This window comes from Anolis sagrei, chromosome X, assembly GCF_037176765.1.
Source record: "Anolis sagrei isolate rAnoSag1 chromosome X, rAnoSag1.mat, whole genome shotgun sequence".
In the NCBI taxonomy this organism is placed as follows: domain Eukaryota; kingdom Metazoa; phylum Chordata; class Lepidosauria; order Squamata; family Dactyloidae; genus Anolis; species Anolis sagrei.
In genome coordinates, this window is record NC_090034.1 from 14,243,717 (window position 1) to 14,260,995 (window position 17,279).

Below are 17,279 nucleotides of genomic sequence, written 5' to 3' on the forward strand. Positions count from 1 at the left end.
CCCTGAATTATGCGCAGAAGGGCGCAGCTGAAAAGGAGAAAGGCAGCCCTTGGGGAGCTCTTCTCAACCCTTGTATTTTTTCCCAAGGGACAGAAGAAGAAGCATGTATATTGGGAGCAGCAGGTGGGACTTGACCAAACACTGAGTCAGGGATAAGCACAAATAAAACAGAAATCATGACTAAAAAAGGTCGACATAACTCTAAGCTTTTGGAAGATTTTGTGCTTCTTGGCCCAGTCATCAACAAAATAGAACCACAGAACCCCAGAACCCTACAGTTGGAAGAGACCTCAAGGGCCATTCAGTCTAATCTCTTCTGTCCGGCAGTTAAAACATGATCAAAGAACCCCCAACAGATGGCCATCCAGTCTCTGATTATTAATAATAATAAGAATTATAACAGAATTGGAAGAGACCCTCAAGGGCCATCCAGTCCAACCCAACTTCTTCCATGCAAGAAAAATACATTCAAAGCATCTCTGACATTTGGCCTCTGCTTAAAGGCCTCCCAAGACAAAGGCAGGAGTCTGTAGTCATGAAATCAGACAACTTGAAGGGGTCATTTTTTCACAGCCTCCACAAAAATTTATAACATTGCTCCCTTCCAACGGTAGAATATTTCTTCATGTCTAAGGTACCATCTACTGCAAGGAGCACACTACTTTCACCACCCATTAACAGGAAAAGAAAGCTTTATTTATATATAGGCAACCCCCAAGTTACAAACAAGACAGGTTCTGTAGGTTTGCTTTGAAGCTGAAGTTATTTGTAAGTAGAAACAGTAGCATTTCTAAAGTGTAATTCCATATATATGCATGTATGCATGCCTTTGGATCACATAGGGAAGGGTTTACACCCCTGTGATGTTTCCTTTGCTGTCTGTTCCCCTGTAGAGAAGGTTTCACCTCACTTTCTGTCCCTTTGATAATTGGATTCTCAAAATGTGGCTTGTTGTGGAAACAAGGACTGGAGATAATGCTTTAGCTGAGACCCCTTTTCCCATGATAATAACTCTTTTAGGAGTGGATTTTCCTTCCTTCTGAGAGGTAGATTCCTCTCATTTCCTGTTATCTCAGTCCTGTTCTTAACTAGGAACCATTTGCAAGTTGGGTATTTATAACTCCAGGACTGCCTGTACACACACACGTATGAGATAGATATAATAGCATAGATTTGGCACCCCCAAAGGTCATCCAGTCAAACCCCCTTCTTTCCGCTAGGCAGGAAGGCACCATCAGGGAAGCTTACACTCAATTCCTGTTGTCTCAGCCCTGTTCTTAATTATGAGTCATTTGTAAAAAAGCAATACCCTCCAGAGGATGTGAGGGGGGTAATTTTGTCACATTTTGAGCCTGATTCAAGCCACTTTTGGACTAGAAGAGGTCTTTATTGCAGGATCTCCTGGAAGGCAAACACCCAACAGATGACCGCTGCTTCTTTATGAGGTTTATACCTGGTCCGCCAAGATACCAGCCACCTTCTCGATCTCCTCCCGGATGGTGACAGACTGCCCACACCACGGGGCGTAGAAGTAGAACAGACTGACATCCGAGTCCCGCCGGATGTCCTCTGCGCGGTCCAGTTGCCCGAGGAAAAGGTCGTGGACTGGAGATGTCAGAGCAAAGAAGCTGACTGGGGGCCTGGCAGGCAAGGTCACGTCTTTGGCACGGCTGGGGGAAAGAGATGCAGTCGTCAGGACACCCTCAATTCAACGCGACAAAAGGTTCAAACATGTGGCCCTCTGACTCCCAGAAATCCCAATTTCCAGCTTGTTCAATGGCCAGGAATTTTGGGAGATGGAGTCCTAAACACCTGGAAGGTTACAAATTTGACAAGTATGAGAAGCGGCCTAAAGAGCTGGGTCTGTTTCACCTGCAGAAGAGAAGGCTGAGAAGGGACATGATCACCATGTTTAAATATGGGACAGGAGGCTTCTAAACAGAGGTTGGATGGCCATCTGCTTTTTTTGGGGGGGGGGGGGGCTTTGGTTGTGCTTTTCCTGCCTGGCAGGGCGTTGGACTACATGGCCCATGTGATCATGTCCAACTCTATTATTCTATTATTCTTCTAATACAATACAATTTCCCTTACTTGCACCTAAAAGCAGAGGAAGGCTTTCCCAGGGATTCTATTCAACTGGAATATGGGCTGCCTAAAAACATTTAAGAAAGTCACTCTGCAGTTTATACCTGTTTAAGCTGCTTTGGGTCTCCTTTGTGGAGAGAAAAAGAAGAGTATAATAATAATAGTAATAATAATATCAATAATAATACGACCTTTTCCCGCAAAAAGCACACTTCATGGTGGCAAGCAACGAAAGAAACGCAGCACCTGAGAAAAGACAGGTTTCTATTTTTTGCACAAATAACGTGGGCCTTCTTCTCCCACAGGAAATGCCCTCCTCCTGCTTTCTGTACATTCAAAGCAAGCAACACGTTGAACATGACGTGGCAGAACAAATACACACACACCACACGCTACACCACTTCCTGGTCCATTCCTCTCCATGATATATATATGTCAATATTTAAAGAGGCAAAGGAATCCCAGAGCACCTTTGAGACTAAGGGGGAAGGGGGGAAGGTGTTTTAGAGAATAGTTTTACACAGGACTTCTGAGATACCGTTGGAAGACTGCAACTCACAAAAGCGTAAACTAAGTATCTGTTTTTTACAATTAGATTACAAAGGTGCTACATGAGTCCATTTTTGCTACATTGATACAGACTGACAAGGCATGTCTTTGTATAAAGTTGTAGCAGATGCATAACAACAACAGCAACAACTATAATAATAAACCGGCTGTGTATCCCTTATCCAAAATCTGAAATACTCCAAAACTCAAAATGATTCACAGAGATAGAGTGGCATCTTTGCCTCGTGGTGTTGAACTTTGTTTCAAGCGCAAAATAGTTTTTGAAATGGTGAAAACTCTGAATTAGGAGTTTCAAATGTGCATTCTATTACCGCCTTAGGTCAATTTTGCACCCTGTGTTTGGTGTAAGTCTTTATAATGGTGGCTTTTTACCTATGTATTGTATGTTCATATGTTTTTACACTGTTGTACCCCACTTTGAACCATTAGGAGAAATGGTTAAAAATGTATTATTATTATTATTATTATTATTATTATTATCCTTCAGGCCATGTGTCTATAAAACAGAAACGAATATAGTTGAGACATGGATCCCACCTTCAATGTATCTCACTCTGAACATATAGACCAATGCTGGCTGTCCAAAAACAAACTCAAACTGCTTCTGGTCCCAAGCATTTCAGAGAATGCAGGCCAAACCTGGAATAACTATAGTTACAGGTTTGCCCTCAGTGGAAACTGGAGGGGGTTCCTTTGGTGCAGAAAAGGTGGGGCTGCTCGCCTTGCTAACACTCCCTCTTCTATATAATAAAGCAAAAAGATTCAAAATGTTTGGGACCTCTTCTATCTGTGAGTTCTCAGGAGGACCTGACACTCCATATTACCTGGACTGAAGACATACATATACAGGTCACTCCCAAGTTACAAACAAGAGAGGCTCTTATAGGTTTGACTGGATTTGGAAAAAATGTGGCTTGTGGGGAGAAAGCTTCAGTGGAGATCCCTTTTCCCTATGATGATAATAACTCTTTAATGGTTGGATTTCCTTTCTTTCCAAGAGGGAGAGTCCTCTGACTTCCTTTGGTCTCAGCCTCATTCTTAACTATGAGTCACTTGTAAGTCTGGCGTTTATAATTCGGGAGCGGCCTGTATCTAACATGTGTGTTTGGGAAGACAGTGTTCAAGGACTGTCACTTGGCTGAGGGAGAATGTTGACGGGGAGCATATCCCCGAGAAAGGGGACCCTTGCAGGGAGAGAAAGAGAATGATTGGAAGTCAAGTCACTTGCAAGTAAGTGTGCCTGGGAAGGGCTTTGTCACCTGGATGGCTGGAAAGGAGGAGCACGAAGAGGTGGAATATGGATTTTGAATTTAAATTCTTTTAATTGAATCTTTTAAACTCCAAATTTTAAAAATCTCTTCAATATGAAATTGCTATAACGTGAATTTGTAGGTCTGTGTTCAATTGTGTGATTGTTTTCTTTGTCGCTAGTGTCAGTGTAAATTGGGTTTAATCTTTTAGTCTGTGTTATTTTATATCTTTATATGGCACTGAATGTTTGGCTCTTTATATGTTGTAAGCTGCCCTGAGTCCCCACTGGGGAGAGATAGGGCGGGATAGAAATAAAGTCTTGTTCATTCATACGGCAGGTGAGAAGACCTGAGAATGAGAGGGGGCAAACGGAGTCCCCTCCCAAGAGGAAAAGCACAATTGAACTATGATGATGATGATGATGACCCTGCTTTTTCTCTCCCCAGGAGGACTGCAAGCTATAGTTGATAGCCGGGAAAATATGGAGTCTAAGGTTGTCAGGCTTAAAATTGGATTAATTTATTTATGTATATCCTGCTTTATTTCCCCATACAGAGACTCAAAGTGGCTCACAATCAAAAACATTACAACTTAAAATACACAAATATATAATAATAAGACAAATTTTGTGTTTTGTCTGTTTGTTTGTTTTGTTCTGTTAGAAATGTAATACAATTGTCTGGTTGCCCCTGACACGATAAATAAATAAATAATAAGACAGTAGATCACAATATATTACTATATATTATCAGTAGTCATTATATTTGATATATTAGTTTTACTATATTACCATATTATTATAATATATTATATTGTATTATCAGCATTATATTGTATTATATTATAATATTATTATCAGTATTATATGTATATTCAAGATAAAGGTTTATCCTTGACACTAAGTCTAGTCATGTCTGACACGGGGGGGGGGGGGTGGTGCTCATCTACATTTCTAGTATATTATATTATATTAGCATAGCACAATCTCAGTATTATGGATTACTATATTGTAAGGTAAAGGTAAAGGTAAAGGTTTTCCCTAACATTAAGTCTAGTCGTGCCTGCCTCTGGGGGCTGGTGCTCATCTCCATTTCTAAATCGAAGAGCCGGTGTTGTCCGTAGACACCTCTAAGGTCATGTGGCTAGCATGACTGCATGGAGCACTGTTACTTTCCCACAGAAGTAGTACCTATTGATCTACTCACATGTGCATGTTTTTGAACTGTGAGGTTGGCAGAAGTTTGGGCTAACAGTGGGAGCTCATCCCGCTCCTCAGATATGACTGCCAACCTTTTGGTCAGCAAGTTCAGCAGCTTAACCTGTTGCGCTACCAGGGAACCCTATAATATACTACTAGCTGTGCCCTGCCACGCGTTGCTGTGGCCTATAGTAAAACTTATCAAAGTTGAGGTAGATATCTGGACTATTATGAAAGAGAGGTACCTACCTATTCCTTCCCCCTTTCTCTCCTTTCTTCCTTCTCTACCTCTTTCTTTCTTTCCTTCTTTCACTACTTAGTTTCATCCTTCTCTCTTTCCTTCATTCCCTCCCCCTTTCTTCCTTTGCCTTTCTTCCCTTCCTGTTTGCTTCCTTCTTTCGCTTTTTATTTCCTTTTATTTCACCACCATCATAACAATAACAATAATGCAATGCATTGCCTCCGGGACCTGACACCTCTCCCATTCCCCCTAAAAGGGTCTCATAGGAATAATAGCATCATAATAATCATAGAAATAACAACCTTTACCCGCCACGCATTGCTGTGACCAACCTTCCCTCTTTCTCTCCTTCTTTCCCTCCTTCCTTCCTTCCCTCCCATCTTTCCTTCTCCTCTTCCTTCTCTATCTCCTTCCTTCCCCCTTTTTCTTTCTCTTCTGGCCTCTTTCCTTCCTTCTCTCTTTCCTTCTTTCCTTCCCTCCCTCTTTCTCTACATCTTCCCCCTTCCTTCACTCCCTCTTTCCTTCCTTCATTCCCTTTTTTCTTTCCTTCTCTCCTTCCTTCCTTCCCCCTTTTTCTTTCTCTTCTGGTCTCTTTTCTTCCTTCTCTCTTTCCTTCTTTCCTTCCCTCCCTCTTTCTCTACATCTTCCCCCTTCCTTCACTCCCTCTTTCCTTCTTTCATTCCCTTTTTTCTTTCCTTCTCTCCTTCCTTCCTTCCCCCTTTTTCTTTCCCTCCCTGTCTCTCATTTCTTCCTTCTCTACCTCTTTCCTTCCTTCCCCCTTTTTCTTTCTCTTCTGCTGTCTCTCTTTTCTTTCCTTCCATCTTTCCTTTTCTTTCCTTTTCTTCTTCCTTCTTTCTCTAACTTTCCTTCCTTCCCCCTTTTCTTTATCTCCCTTTCTCTTTCTTCTTTCTTTCCTTCCTTCCTGTCTTTCCTGGATTTTGACAGGGCGGGAAGGGGTGCGGTGGGGTTTGGAGGTGGCGTGAAGTAAAAGGAGGTAAGATTGGGGCAGGCGAGTGATGGAGCGTGAGGTTGTGTGTGTGTGTGCGGCAGCGGGGGGAGTGATGGAGCATGGGGTTGCATGTGTGTGTGCGGCAGCGGGGGGGGGAGTGGGGTTGCGCGTGTATGTGTGGTGGTGGGGGGAGTGATGGAGCGTGGAGTTGCGTGTGTGTGTGCGGCGGGGGGAGTGATGGAGCGTGGGGTTGTGTGTGTGCGTGCGGCGGGGGGGTGTGTGTGCGGGAAGCGGCGCGGCGGGGCTTGGAGTGGGCATGGCTTCCGCAGAGGGAACTGTGTGCGCGCGCCAGGGAACTTGCGGCTGGGCACCAATGTGCATGCTCAGTTGTTTTGCCATTTTGTGAGTGTGTTGTTGTGTTGATTTTCATTTTGAGTAGATATGTTTGTACCTTATGGGTTGTGTTATGGGCATGGGAATTTTGGTTAAGTTTCGTTGGGGGGTTTGTGAGTTTTGTTGATTTGCCGTTTTGTGAGTGTGTTGTTGTGTTGTTTTTCATTTTGAGTAGATATGTTTGTACCTTGTGGGTTGTATTATGGGCATGGCAATTTTGGTTAAGTTTCGTTGGGTTTTTTTTAGTTTTGTTGTTTTGCCGTTTTGTGAGTGTGTTGTTGTGTTGTTTTTCATTTTGAGTAGATATGTTTGTACCTTGTGGGTTGTGTTATGGGCATGGCAATTTTGGTTAAGTTTCGTTGGGGTTTTTTGAGTTTTGTTGTTTTGCCGTTTTGTGAGTGTGTTGTTGTGTTGTTTTTCATTTTGAGTAGCTATGTTTGTACCTTGTGGGTTGTGTTATGGGCATGGCAATTTTGGTTAAGTTTCGTTGGGTTTTTTTTAGTTTTGTTGTTTTGCCGTTTTGTGAGTGTGTTGTTGTGTTGTTTTTCATTTTGAGTAGATATGTTTGTACCTTGTGGGTTGTGTTATGGGCATGGCAATTTTGGTTAAGTTTCGTTGGGGTTTTTTGAGTTTTGTTGTTTTGCCGTTTTGTGAGTGTGTTGTTGTGTTGTTTTTCATTTTGAGTAGATATGTTTGTACCTTGTGGGTTGTGTTATGGGCATGGCAATTTTGGTACAGTTTCGTTGGGGGGGTTTTGAGTTTTGTTTCCTCGTTGGATGCCCTTAACAAATTTATATATATAGATATATAATATATACTATATTATTATTATTATATTATATTATTACCACAGCACAATATTAGCATTACACATTACTATATTGTACTATTCCGCTACAATAATATATTATATTGTGTAATTTATATTCTATTCTATTATTATCAATATTATATGCATATACAATATATATACCATAGCATAATATTAGTATTATACATTAATACTGTGTCCAGAGGAGGGCGACTAAAATGATCAAGGGTCTGGAGAACAAGCCCTATGAGGAGCGGCTTAGGGAACTGGGCATGTTTAGCCTGAAGAAGAGAAGGCTGAGAGGAGATATGATAGCCATGTATAAATATGTGAGAGGAAGCCACAGGGAGGAGGGAGCAAGCTTGTTTTCTGCTTCCTTGGAGACTAGGACGCGGAACAATGGCTTCAAACTACAAGAGAGGAGATTCCATCTGAACATTAGGAAGAACTTCCTGACTGTGAGAGCCGTTCAGCAGTGGAACTCTCTGCCCCGGAGTGTGGTGGAGGCTCCTTCTTTGGAAGCTTTTAAACAGAGGCTGGATGGCCATTTGTCAGGGGTGATTTGAATGCAATATTCCTGCTTCTTGGCAGGGGGTTGGACTGGATGGCCCATGAGGTCTCTTCCAACTCTTTGATTCTATGATTCTATGATTACTATATTGTACTATACCACGATACTGTCATATTACATGTAATATAAAATTATTACATATTATTATATTGTCGAAGGCTTTCATGGCCGGAATCACTCAGTTCTTGTGGGTTTTTTTGGGCTATATGGCCATGTTCTAGAGGCATTTCTCCTGACGTTTCGCCTGCATCTATGGCAAGCACCTCTGAGGATGCTTGCCATAGATGCAGGCGAAACGTCAGTAGAAATGCCTCTAGAACATGGCCATATAGCCCAAAAAAACCCACAAGAACAGAGTATTATTATATTGTACTATATTAGTACACCACCATATATATATATATATATATAAAACACCCTACCAGTATATTATAGTATTAGTATTATATATTATACTGTATCATAAGTTGTAGTATATACAATATATAATTATATTATTAATATTATATATATATATATATATATATATATATATATGTGTGTGTGTTATTACATTACAATGTTGCTATTTATATATTGTATATCTTTGAAGGGCTCCCAAGTGATGCTGGAGGTGACACTATGGAGCTGTGTCTTCGTGGCAAACACCTGAGGCAGGAGCCAAATTTAGAGACCAAGCCTGGGCCAACTTCGGCCCTCCGGGCGTTTTGGACTTCAACTCCCACAATTCCTAACAGCCTACCGGCTGTTAGGAATTGTGGGAGTTGAAGTCCAAAACACCCGGAGGGCCGAAGTTGGCCCAGGCCTGTTTGAGTCCTCACCTGCGGCTCAGGTGTGCTGCCCGCTCCCTTCCCCTCCCCCCCCCGCCCCGCGCGCTGCCTCACCTGGAGGAGGCCTTGAGGGCGGCCAGGAAGGCGCAGCCCAGCACCGCCGCCGCCGCGCCCCCGAAGAGCACCGCCGGCCTCCGCCGTTGCAGCCGGGCCATGCGGGAGAGCCGCCCCGGAGGAGCAGCAGCAGCAGCAGCGGGCGCCGGCGCGGGAGGCCCCTCCGTTGGGTCGGAGCCGGGGCCTCCGCAGGACGACATCCCCGCCCGCCCTGCCTCCGCCTCCGGCCCGGCCTCCCAGGCGGAGCCCCTCCGACGAGGCACGGAAGCAAGGCCCGCCCCAACTGAGGCCTACTCCACACACAGAGGCCTCCTTGACGCTTACTTCAGAGAAAGGCCCCGACTGAGGCCTAGTCGGTTTCCCTCAGACCAAGGCCCAAACTCAGGCCTACACGAACCTCCAGCCATTGCTCTCAAGCTAGGCCAGGCGTGGGCAAACTTGGGCCCTCCAGGTGTTCTGGACTTCAACTCCCACAATTCCTAACAGCCTCAGGCCCTTTCCTTTTCCCCCTCAGACACTCAAGCTGTTGGGAATTGTGGGAGTTGGAGTCCAAAACTCATAGAGAACCAAAGTTTGCCCATACCTGAGCTAGGCCCCTACTGAGGCCTGTTTTCTCAGAGAAAGGCCTGGACTGAGGCCTAGTCGGCTTCCCTCAGGCCAAGGCCCAAACTCAGGCCTACCCGAACCTCCAGCCATTGCTCTCAAGCTAGGCCAGGCATGGGCAAAATTGGGCCCTCCAGGTGTTCTGGACTTCAACTCCCACAATTCCTAACAGCCTCAGGCCCTTTCCTTTTCCCCCTCAGACACTCAAGCTGTTGGGAATTGTGGGAGTTGGAGTCCAAAACTCATAGAGAACCAAAGTTTGCCCATACCTGAGCTAGGCCCCTACTGAGGCCTGTTTTCTCAGAGAAAGGCCTGGACTGAGGCCTAGTCGGCTTCCCTCAGGCCAAGGCCCAAACTCAGGCCTACCCGAACCTCCAGCCATTGCTCTCAAGCTAGGCCAGGCATGGGCAAAATTGGGCCCTCCAGGAGTTCTGGACTTCAGCTCCCACAATTCCTAACAGCCTCAGGCCCTTTCCTTTCCCCCCTCAAACACTTAAACTGTCAGGAATTGTGGGAGTTGAAGTCCAAAGTTTGGCCATACCAAAGCAAGGGCCCTACTGAGGCCTGTTTTCTCAGAGAAAGGCCTGGACTGAGGCCTAGTCAGCTTCCCTCTGGCCAAGGCCCCAACTGAGGCCTACCCGAACCTCCAGCCATTGCTCTCAAGCTAGGCCAGGCGTGGGCAAACTTGGGCCCTCCAGGTGTTTTTGGACTTCAACTCCCACAATTCCTAACAGCCTCAGGCCCTTTCCTTTTCCCTCTCAGACACTGAAGCTGTTAGGAATTGTGGGAGTTGAAGTCCAAAACTCATAGAGAACCAAAGTTTGCCCATACCAGAGCAGGGCCCCCACTGAGGCCTGTTTTCTCAGAGAAAGGCCTAGACTGAGGCCTAGTCGGCTTCCCTCACGCCAAGGCCCCAACTGAGGCCTACCCGAACCTCCAGCCATTGCTCTCAAGCTAGGCCAGGCATGGGCAAAATTGGGCCCTCCAGGAGTTCTGGACTTCAGCTCCCACAATTCCTAACAGCCTCAGGCCCTTTCCTTTCCCCCCTCAGACACTTAAACTGTTAGGAATTGTGGGAGTTGAAGTCCAAAGTTTGGCCATATCAAAGCAAGGCCCCCACTGAGGCCTGTTTTCTCAGAGAAAGGCCTGGACTGAGGCCTAGTCAGCTTCCCTCAGGCCAAGGCCCCAACTGAGGCCTACCCGAACCTCCAGCCATTGCTCTCAAGCTAGGCCAGGCATGGGCAAACTTGGGCCCTCCATGTGTTTTTGGACTTCGACTCCCACAACTCCTAACAGCCTTAGGCCCTTTAGGAGCTCCCGGTGGCGCAGTGCGTTAAAGCACTGAGCTGCTGAGTTTGTTGATTGAAAGGTCGCAGGTTTGAATCCAGGGAGCGGCATGAGCTTCCGCTGTCAGCCCCAGCTTCTGCCAACCTCACAGTTCGAAAACATGCAAATGTGAGTAGATAAATAGGTACCGCTCTGGTGGGAAGGACGGCGCTCTATGCAGTCATGCCAGCCATATGACTTTGGAGGTGTCTACGGACAACGCTGGCTCTTCGGCTTAGAAATGGAGATGAGCACCAACCCCCAGAGTCGGACACGACTGGACTTAATGCCTTTTCCTTAGGCCCTTTCCTTTTCCCCCTCAGACGCTTAAACTGTTAGGAATTGTGGGAGCTGGAGTCCAAAACACCTAGAGAAGCAAAGTTTGCCCATACCTGAGCTAGGCTCCCACTGAGACTTGTTTTCTCAGAGAAAGGCCTGGACTGAGGCCTAGTTGGTTTCCTTCAGGCCAGGCCCCAACTCAGGCCTATCTGAACATTTGCTCTCAAGCTAGGCCATGCATGGGCAAACTTGGGTCCTCTAAGTGTTCTGGACTTCAATTCCCATCAGCCTTAGACACTTTAGGAGTCGCCAGTGGCACAGTGGGTTAAAGCGCTGAGCTGATGAGTTTGTTGACCGAAAGGTCGCAGGTTCAAATCCGGGGAGCGGGGTGAGCTTCCGCTGTCAGCCCCAGTGAGGGCGACCAACCCAGAACTCCCTGCCTTCAAGCTGATCTGACCTGCACCAGGGAGTTCCGCAGTTCTCTATTGCCCACTTGGGCCAGCTTCTATGGAATGTCGCCACAGCAGCAACTTTAACCAAGAGACTTTCTTTCTGTGGGTTGTTGTAGGTTTTTCCGGGCTATATGGCCATGTTCTGGAGGCAATTTTTCTCCTGACGTTTCGCCTGCATCTATGGCAAGCATCCTCAGAGGTAGTGAGGTCTGTTGGAACTAGGAAAATTGGGTTTATATATCTGTGGAATGACCAGGGTGAGACAAAAGACTTTTGTTTGCTAGGGCTAGGTGTGACTTTCTTTCTGCTTCGCTCTTTTCTCCCTACCTAACATTGTAACAAATCCCCCAATAAAGTAACCATTAATTGTAACTTTTCCTCTCTCTAGTGTTACTTTGTGTATTTTACTGTCCAGAAACTGCTCTTTACGTGAACTTTCCCTCTCCTGGGCCGCAGATCACTGCCAGCCCGCCCGGGTTGCGATTTTTGCTTCCAGGGGAGGCTGGAACTGCGTTCCTCTGAACCACGGATATGGAAACCCATCGGGCCCCCGTATCCGTCAGTCAACGGATCGCTTCAAAATCAGTGCCATTCCTCTCTTGGGCTTATTCTAAGACTAATGGCTATCTCGCTTTTGCTCCACTAACCTCTCTGCCCCGGGAATAACCCTTTTTGCCCCCCAAACCCATCATGGAGCCCAGCTGGCTCCCTGCTGCCACAACGCTGTTGCTGCCATCTCGCTGGCACCTAAGGCACCTGTTGACCTGGGGAACCTGTTGCGGTTACCCAGAGGACCCCCAGAGGACCAGTGGGCCGTTCGGATCCTGGCCAAGATGGGATCTGTAGTTTTCTCCATTTCTTTCAACATGGATCTCGACCTCCAGCGCTGGCCACTACCTTACAAAGACTCAATGGACTCCGGGGCATCTGCCCTAGCCTGCCCCCATGGATTCTACAACTTTCCTAGAACTTTGGTAAACTTTTATCAACTTTTGAAAACTTTCTGAAAACTTTTTTGGAAATTTTTCTTCTTTCAAGCCCCATGGACTCCCCTTTATGATTTTTTGATTTTAGGCTCTTCATGAACTCTGGCGGGTGGGACGGGTTGGTATGAATGTATTCCCCCCCCCTTTTCCCCCCAGTGTATGCCTTATGAACCCCATATCTGTGTCTATGTATGAAATATGAAATGCCACCCTTTTCGTGACCCCAGCAAACCAACTTCTTAGGAAATTCCTCTTCATTTCCTGAGATGATCTTCCCATTGTTTAAAAAGGACTTAACAAAGATTTCTTGCATGGACATAAACTATGGTGCCCCTCAGGTCTTGGAGCATGGCCCCTGAAAGGGAGCGCCCCATGGTGACTCGATCATTCATCAATAATGGGACATCCTGCCTTCAGGGAAGATCAGGGTGCCCCATCTGCCTCACCTATGGTCTACCTCCTCTTGGCTGAAACCAATGGACAGATAACATCAAATGACCCCATATCCAGGACTGAAGATTACCAAGGCTTGGCAGCCATGCCTGCCACTTTTGCATATTTCACCCACATAAGACAATACCCAGCCAGCTTGAGGAATCTCCGGATTATCGCTGGCCATCGGACAAGCCATTAAGTCACATTTATTCCACTCATTTTTCTCTCAGTTCTTTGTTTCCCGCTTGTACCGGCCCCTCGCTCGTTGGCTCAGAAGCCGAAGCGGCGCTGGCTTCCCCATTGGCTGAGGCGCGTTTAAGCCGGCTGCGCCTCACTCCAGCTGATGACTCCAGCCAATCAGCGTGAAGACGGCAAGGGGGTGGGGGGCGGGAAGTTTGAATTTGACAGTACTGTATTTCCTATAAAATGTACTCCTTTTTGCCCTGCCAAACATGTCGACTTTGGCAAGAGATTGCGGTTTGGACTGAGGCCTATTTGGACCCCTTCCACACAGCCCTATATCCTAGAATATCAAGGCAGAAAATTCCCCATTTTCCGCTTCTGAACAAGAATATATGGCAGTGTTGACTCAAATAACTCAGTTCAAAGCAGATATTGTGGGATTTTCTGCCTTGGTATTCTGGGTTACATGACTGTGTGGAAGGCTCCTCGGTTTCTCTCAGGCCCCTGCCACACAGCTGTATAAAATCCACACTGGACGAGATTATATGGCACTGCAGACTCAGGGCCCTTCCACACAGTTCTATATCCCAGAATATGGAGGCAGAAAATCCCGCATATTCTGCTTTGAACTGGAATGTATGGCAGAATGGACACAGGTCCCTTTCACACAGCCATGAAACCCAGAATATCAAGGCAGAAAATCCCACAATATCTGCTTTGAACTGGATTATCTGAGTCCACACTGCCATATATTCCAGTTCAAAGCAAATATTGTGGGATTTTATTCAGCTGTGTGGAAGGGGCCTTAAACTAGTTCAAAGTCGATATTTTGGGATTTTCTGTCTTGATATGGCTGTGTGGAAGGGCCCTCAACTGAAGCCTACTCCTGAAGCCCACAAACACAATGCTGCCCGCTACCCAGGTGAAGGCTTTCACACAGGGACAATTACTGCCTAGATTTTTTGTGTTTCCTCTACCACAAACATCCCAGTGTTCCTTCCTCTCTCCATTGATGTGGAATTTCCATGAGCCCACCCACTGCCTCTCTCCTTAACCCTTTCCTATTCTTTTCTATGGCACACAGCAGACAGAGGAATTTATCAGAAACCGAACATACTAGAGAGGTTTGGAGAGAATTCACCATGATTTAGGGGAATTGTAGGGACTGGGATGTTCACCTGCAATTTAAGAGCACCCTGAACTCCACCAACAATGGACCTGGAACTAACATGGCACACTGAAACCCTCTGACCAACAAAAAGTACTGGAGGTCTTTGGAAGAATGTATAGGATTCTTCCAAATCCAGAATGCACTATGAACCCAAACCAAACTTGGCATGCATACCCGATATGCCCAAATTTGAATACTGGTGGCCTGGATATTTTTGGGGTTGTAGGTTCTGGGATTTATAGTTCACTTGCAATCAATGAGCACTCTGAACTCCACCAAAGAGGAAATTGGACCAGACTTGGCACACAGAGCCTCCATAACCAGAAAAAATACTGGAGGTCTTTGGGGAAAATTCACCTTGATTTGGGGGAGTTCACCTACATCCAGAGAGCACTGTGAACCCAAACACTGATGGATCTGGACCAAACTTGGCACACATACCTGATATGCTGAAATTTGATTATAAAGGGGTTGAGGGGTGGGGTGGATGGATTGATCTTTCTTTCTGGGAATTGTAATTCACTTACAATCAGAGAAACCGACCTCCACCAATAATGGACCTGGACTAAACTTGGCACACAGAATCCCCATGACTAACTCAACCTACTGGAGGGGTTTGAGGGGACTGACTCACCATAGTAGGAGCTGTAGTTTACCCTACAGCCTGGGAACACACTGAACCCCACCAATGAGGCACCTAGAGAAAACTTGCCCAACATAACAAACTTTTAAGTATTGATGGAGGTTTCAGGGGTTAACCTGGCATGATGTCAGTTATGGTTCACCTACAACCTTATGCATTTTATACAATTTTTAAAAAACGACTTTTTCAAATAACCTGGGGAACACCAGGTACCCAAGCTAGTAACGAAATAAAAGGAAACGTTCTTGAATTTGGGGTCAACTCTTATAATAAGGGATGCCTGACAACCTGAATAAGAAGAAAAATAAGAATAATAATGAAACCCTTGGCAATAATAATAATGGAACCCTGACAATCCTAATAATAACAAGAGATCCTGGCAGCCTAATAATAATAATAATAATAATAATAATAATAATAATAATAATAATAATGGACCCTTGGCAACCCTAAGAAGAGGAAGAAGTAGAAGGGACAATAACAATAATACCAATAATAATAATGGACCCCTGACAACCCTAATAACTCACAGCAACTCAACCCTAATACTAATACTACTACTAATAATAATAATAATGGCAACTAGCATTGAGTCTATCAGGAAAAAAGTAGGATAAAAATTAAGCACAGAATGTCGTACAAAATACCTGCAATCCCGACAACAACCAGATGCTTAGGAAAGTCTTTTATGGAAAGTTATCTTTATTATTACAGGCAATATTGGTCCATACAATACACAATACTGACATACAAGTGGAATCGCTCAAAATCATCATTGAAACAGCAAAGACCAAGAAACAGAATTTAAACTACTTGATTTTTCCAAAAAAAAAGGAAAAAAGAAAAAAGATTAATACGTCTTTTTTTTTTACCAAGATTCTTTTTGTGTTAAAAAGTCTTCAGTAAGTTATATTGAAACATACAAATAGAGAAAAATACCCCATTCAACGTATAGTGCTGTTGAATGGTTATTTCGCTTAAAATCTGCTCCTTTTATTCATACGAAAAATCCTTTTTTTTTTTTCATTTATTAAGTAACCTACACAGAGATAAAGAGCAAACTTTCTTGGAAACAAATCCTCTTAAAAATTTCCCTCCATCATGTATTTCGTTTTATTTATTTTTGAATTCTTCCAAGCCCAAGGCTTCTCTGCCATGAAGCCTACCTTAAAAGGGTTGCTCTCCAGCCAAAGGCCTAGCGCTTGAGGCTTCTTTGCCTTCTGCTTTGGCGTAAGGCTGCCCGGCTAGGTTTATTGTTGTTGTTGTTGTTTTCTGACTCTTTCCCCTCCAATGGAAGGTGCACAAGGCTTGAGGCTGGGTTTGAAGGAGGGCTCGCGCCACCGTCCTGTTGGCCCCGAGAGACCCGCCAACCTTCCCTTTCCCCCCCTAGATAGACATCTACTACACGGTTTGGTTCATCGGGAGGAACAATTCCGGCCCAAAAAAGCAGGCGCCAAAACCTGCGGCTTCTGCCGCACGCGCCTTCGGATCACTGTCAACAAATGATTATTTCCTTTCCTCCTCCTTGGTTTTTTATGCTTTTTCCGTCTGGCAACACGAAGGCATAGGTCGACGGGAGTTAGTTTAAATCTTTAAACAAAAAACTATATTTTCCAAAGTCGTTATCGTTGGGGGCAATCAAGTGGTCCTTGCGGGCTTTGTTGAGCTTCATGCACAGAACCTGGCGGCGCTCCTCCCATTCACGGAGCTCTGCCAGACCGTGGGCCCAGCGGCAGTGGCTGCCCTCCACACAGGCCCCCGACACAGCAAACCTGTTCCAACGGGGGTTAGAAAAAGAGAAGGGAGGGGGGGAAATGGAAAGAAGGAAGGAAGCGGAAGAAGAATTGAAAGAAGGAAGAAGACGGGGAGAGAGGAAAGGAGAATGCAAGGAAGGAAAGAAAGGGATGGGAGGCAGAAGAATGGAAAGAAGGAAGAGGTAAGGTGGGAAGGAAGGTGAATGGAAGAAGGGAAGGGAAGGAGGGAGGGAGAATGGAAAGAAGGAAAGAAAAAGGGAAGAAAGAAAGAATGAAAAATATAGAGGAAGGAAGAACGAGAAGAAGGAAGGTGGGAAAAGGAAGGAAGATGGAAGAGTGTGATGAAAGAAAGAGAGAGAGAGAGAAAGGGAGGAAGAAGGAAAAAGAAGAATGGACGAGTAGAAAGATAAAAGAAGGGAAGGAAGGAAGGAAAGAAAAGGATTAAGGAAGGAAGAAGAAAGAAGGAATGGAGTGAGGGGGGGAAGAAATAAACA

At 45.3% G+C, this 17,279-nt stretch overlaps 2 protein-coding genes across 4 annotated transcripts in view; both read right to left on the reverse strand.

The window, feature by feature from the left end:
* Positions 1 to 9,438, reverse strand: part of LOC137094990 (thioredoxin domain-containing protein 11-like) — a 34,083-nt gene extending 24,645 nt beyond the window's left edge. Inside the window, exons 1-2 of one of the 2 annotated variants that reach the window (XM_067461102.1) lie at positions 8,954 to 9,438; positions 1,454 to 1,670 (exon numbers count right to left, since the gene is read on the reverse strand). In XM_067461102.1, the coding sequence (XP_067317203.1) occupies positions 1,454 to 1,670; positions 8,954 to 9,153 (417 nt within the window). In that variant the 5' untranslated portion in view covers positions 9,154 to 9,438. The remainder of the gene's footprint in view (positions 1 to 1,453; positions 1,671 to 8,953) is intronic. The other variant, XM_067461101.1, reaches the window with a different exon arrangement.
* Positions 9,439 to 15,715: 6,277 nt separating this feature from the next.
* Positions 15,716 to 17,279, reverse strand: part of LOC132782080 (zinc finger CCCH domain-containing protein 7A) — a 33,318-nt gene continuing 31,754 nt past the window's right edge. For both annotated transcript variants that reach the window (XM_067473189.1, XM_067473188.1), the window contains exon 23: positions 15,716 to 16,803. In XM_067473189.1, the coding sequence (XP_067329290.1) occupies positions 16,611 to 16,803 (193 nt within the window). In that variant the 3' untranslated portion in view covers positions 15,716 to 16,610. The remainder of the gene's footprint in view (positions 16,804 to 17,279) is intronic.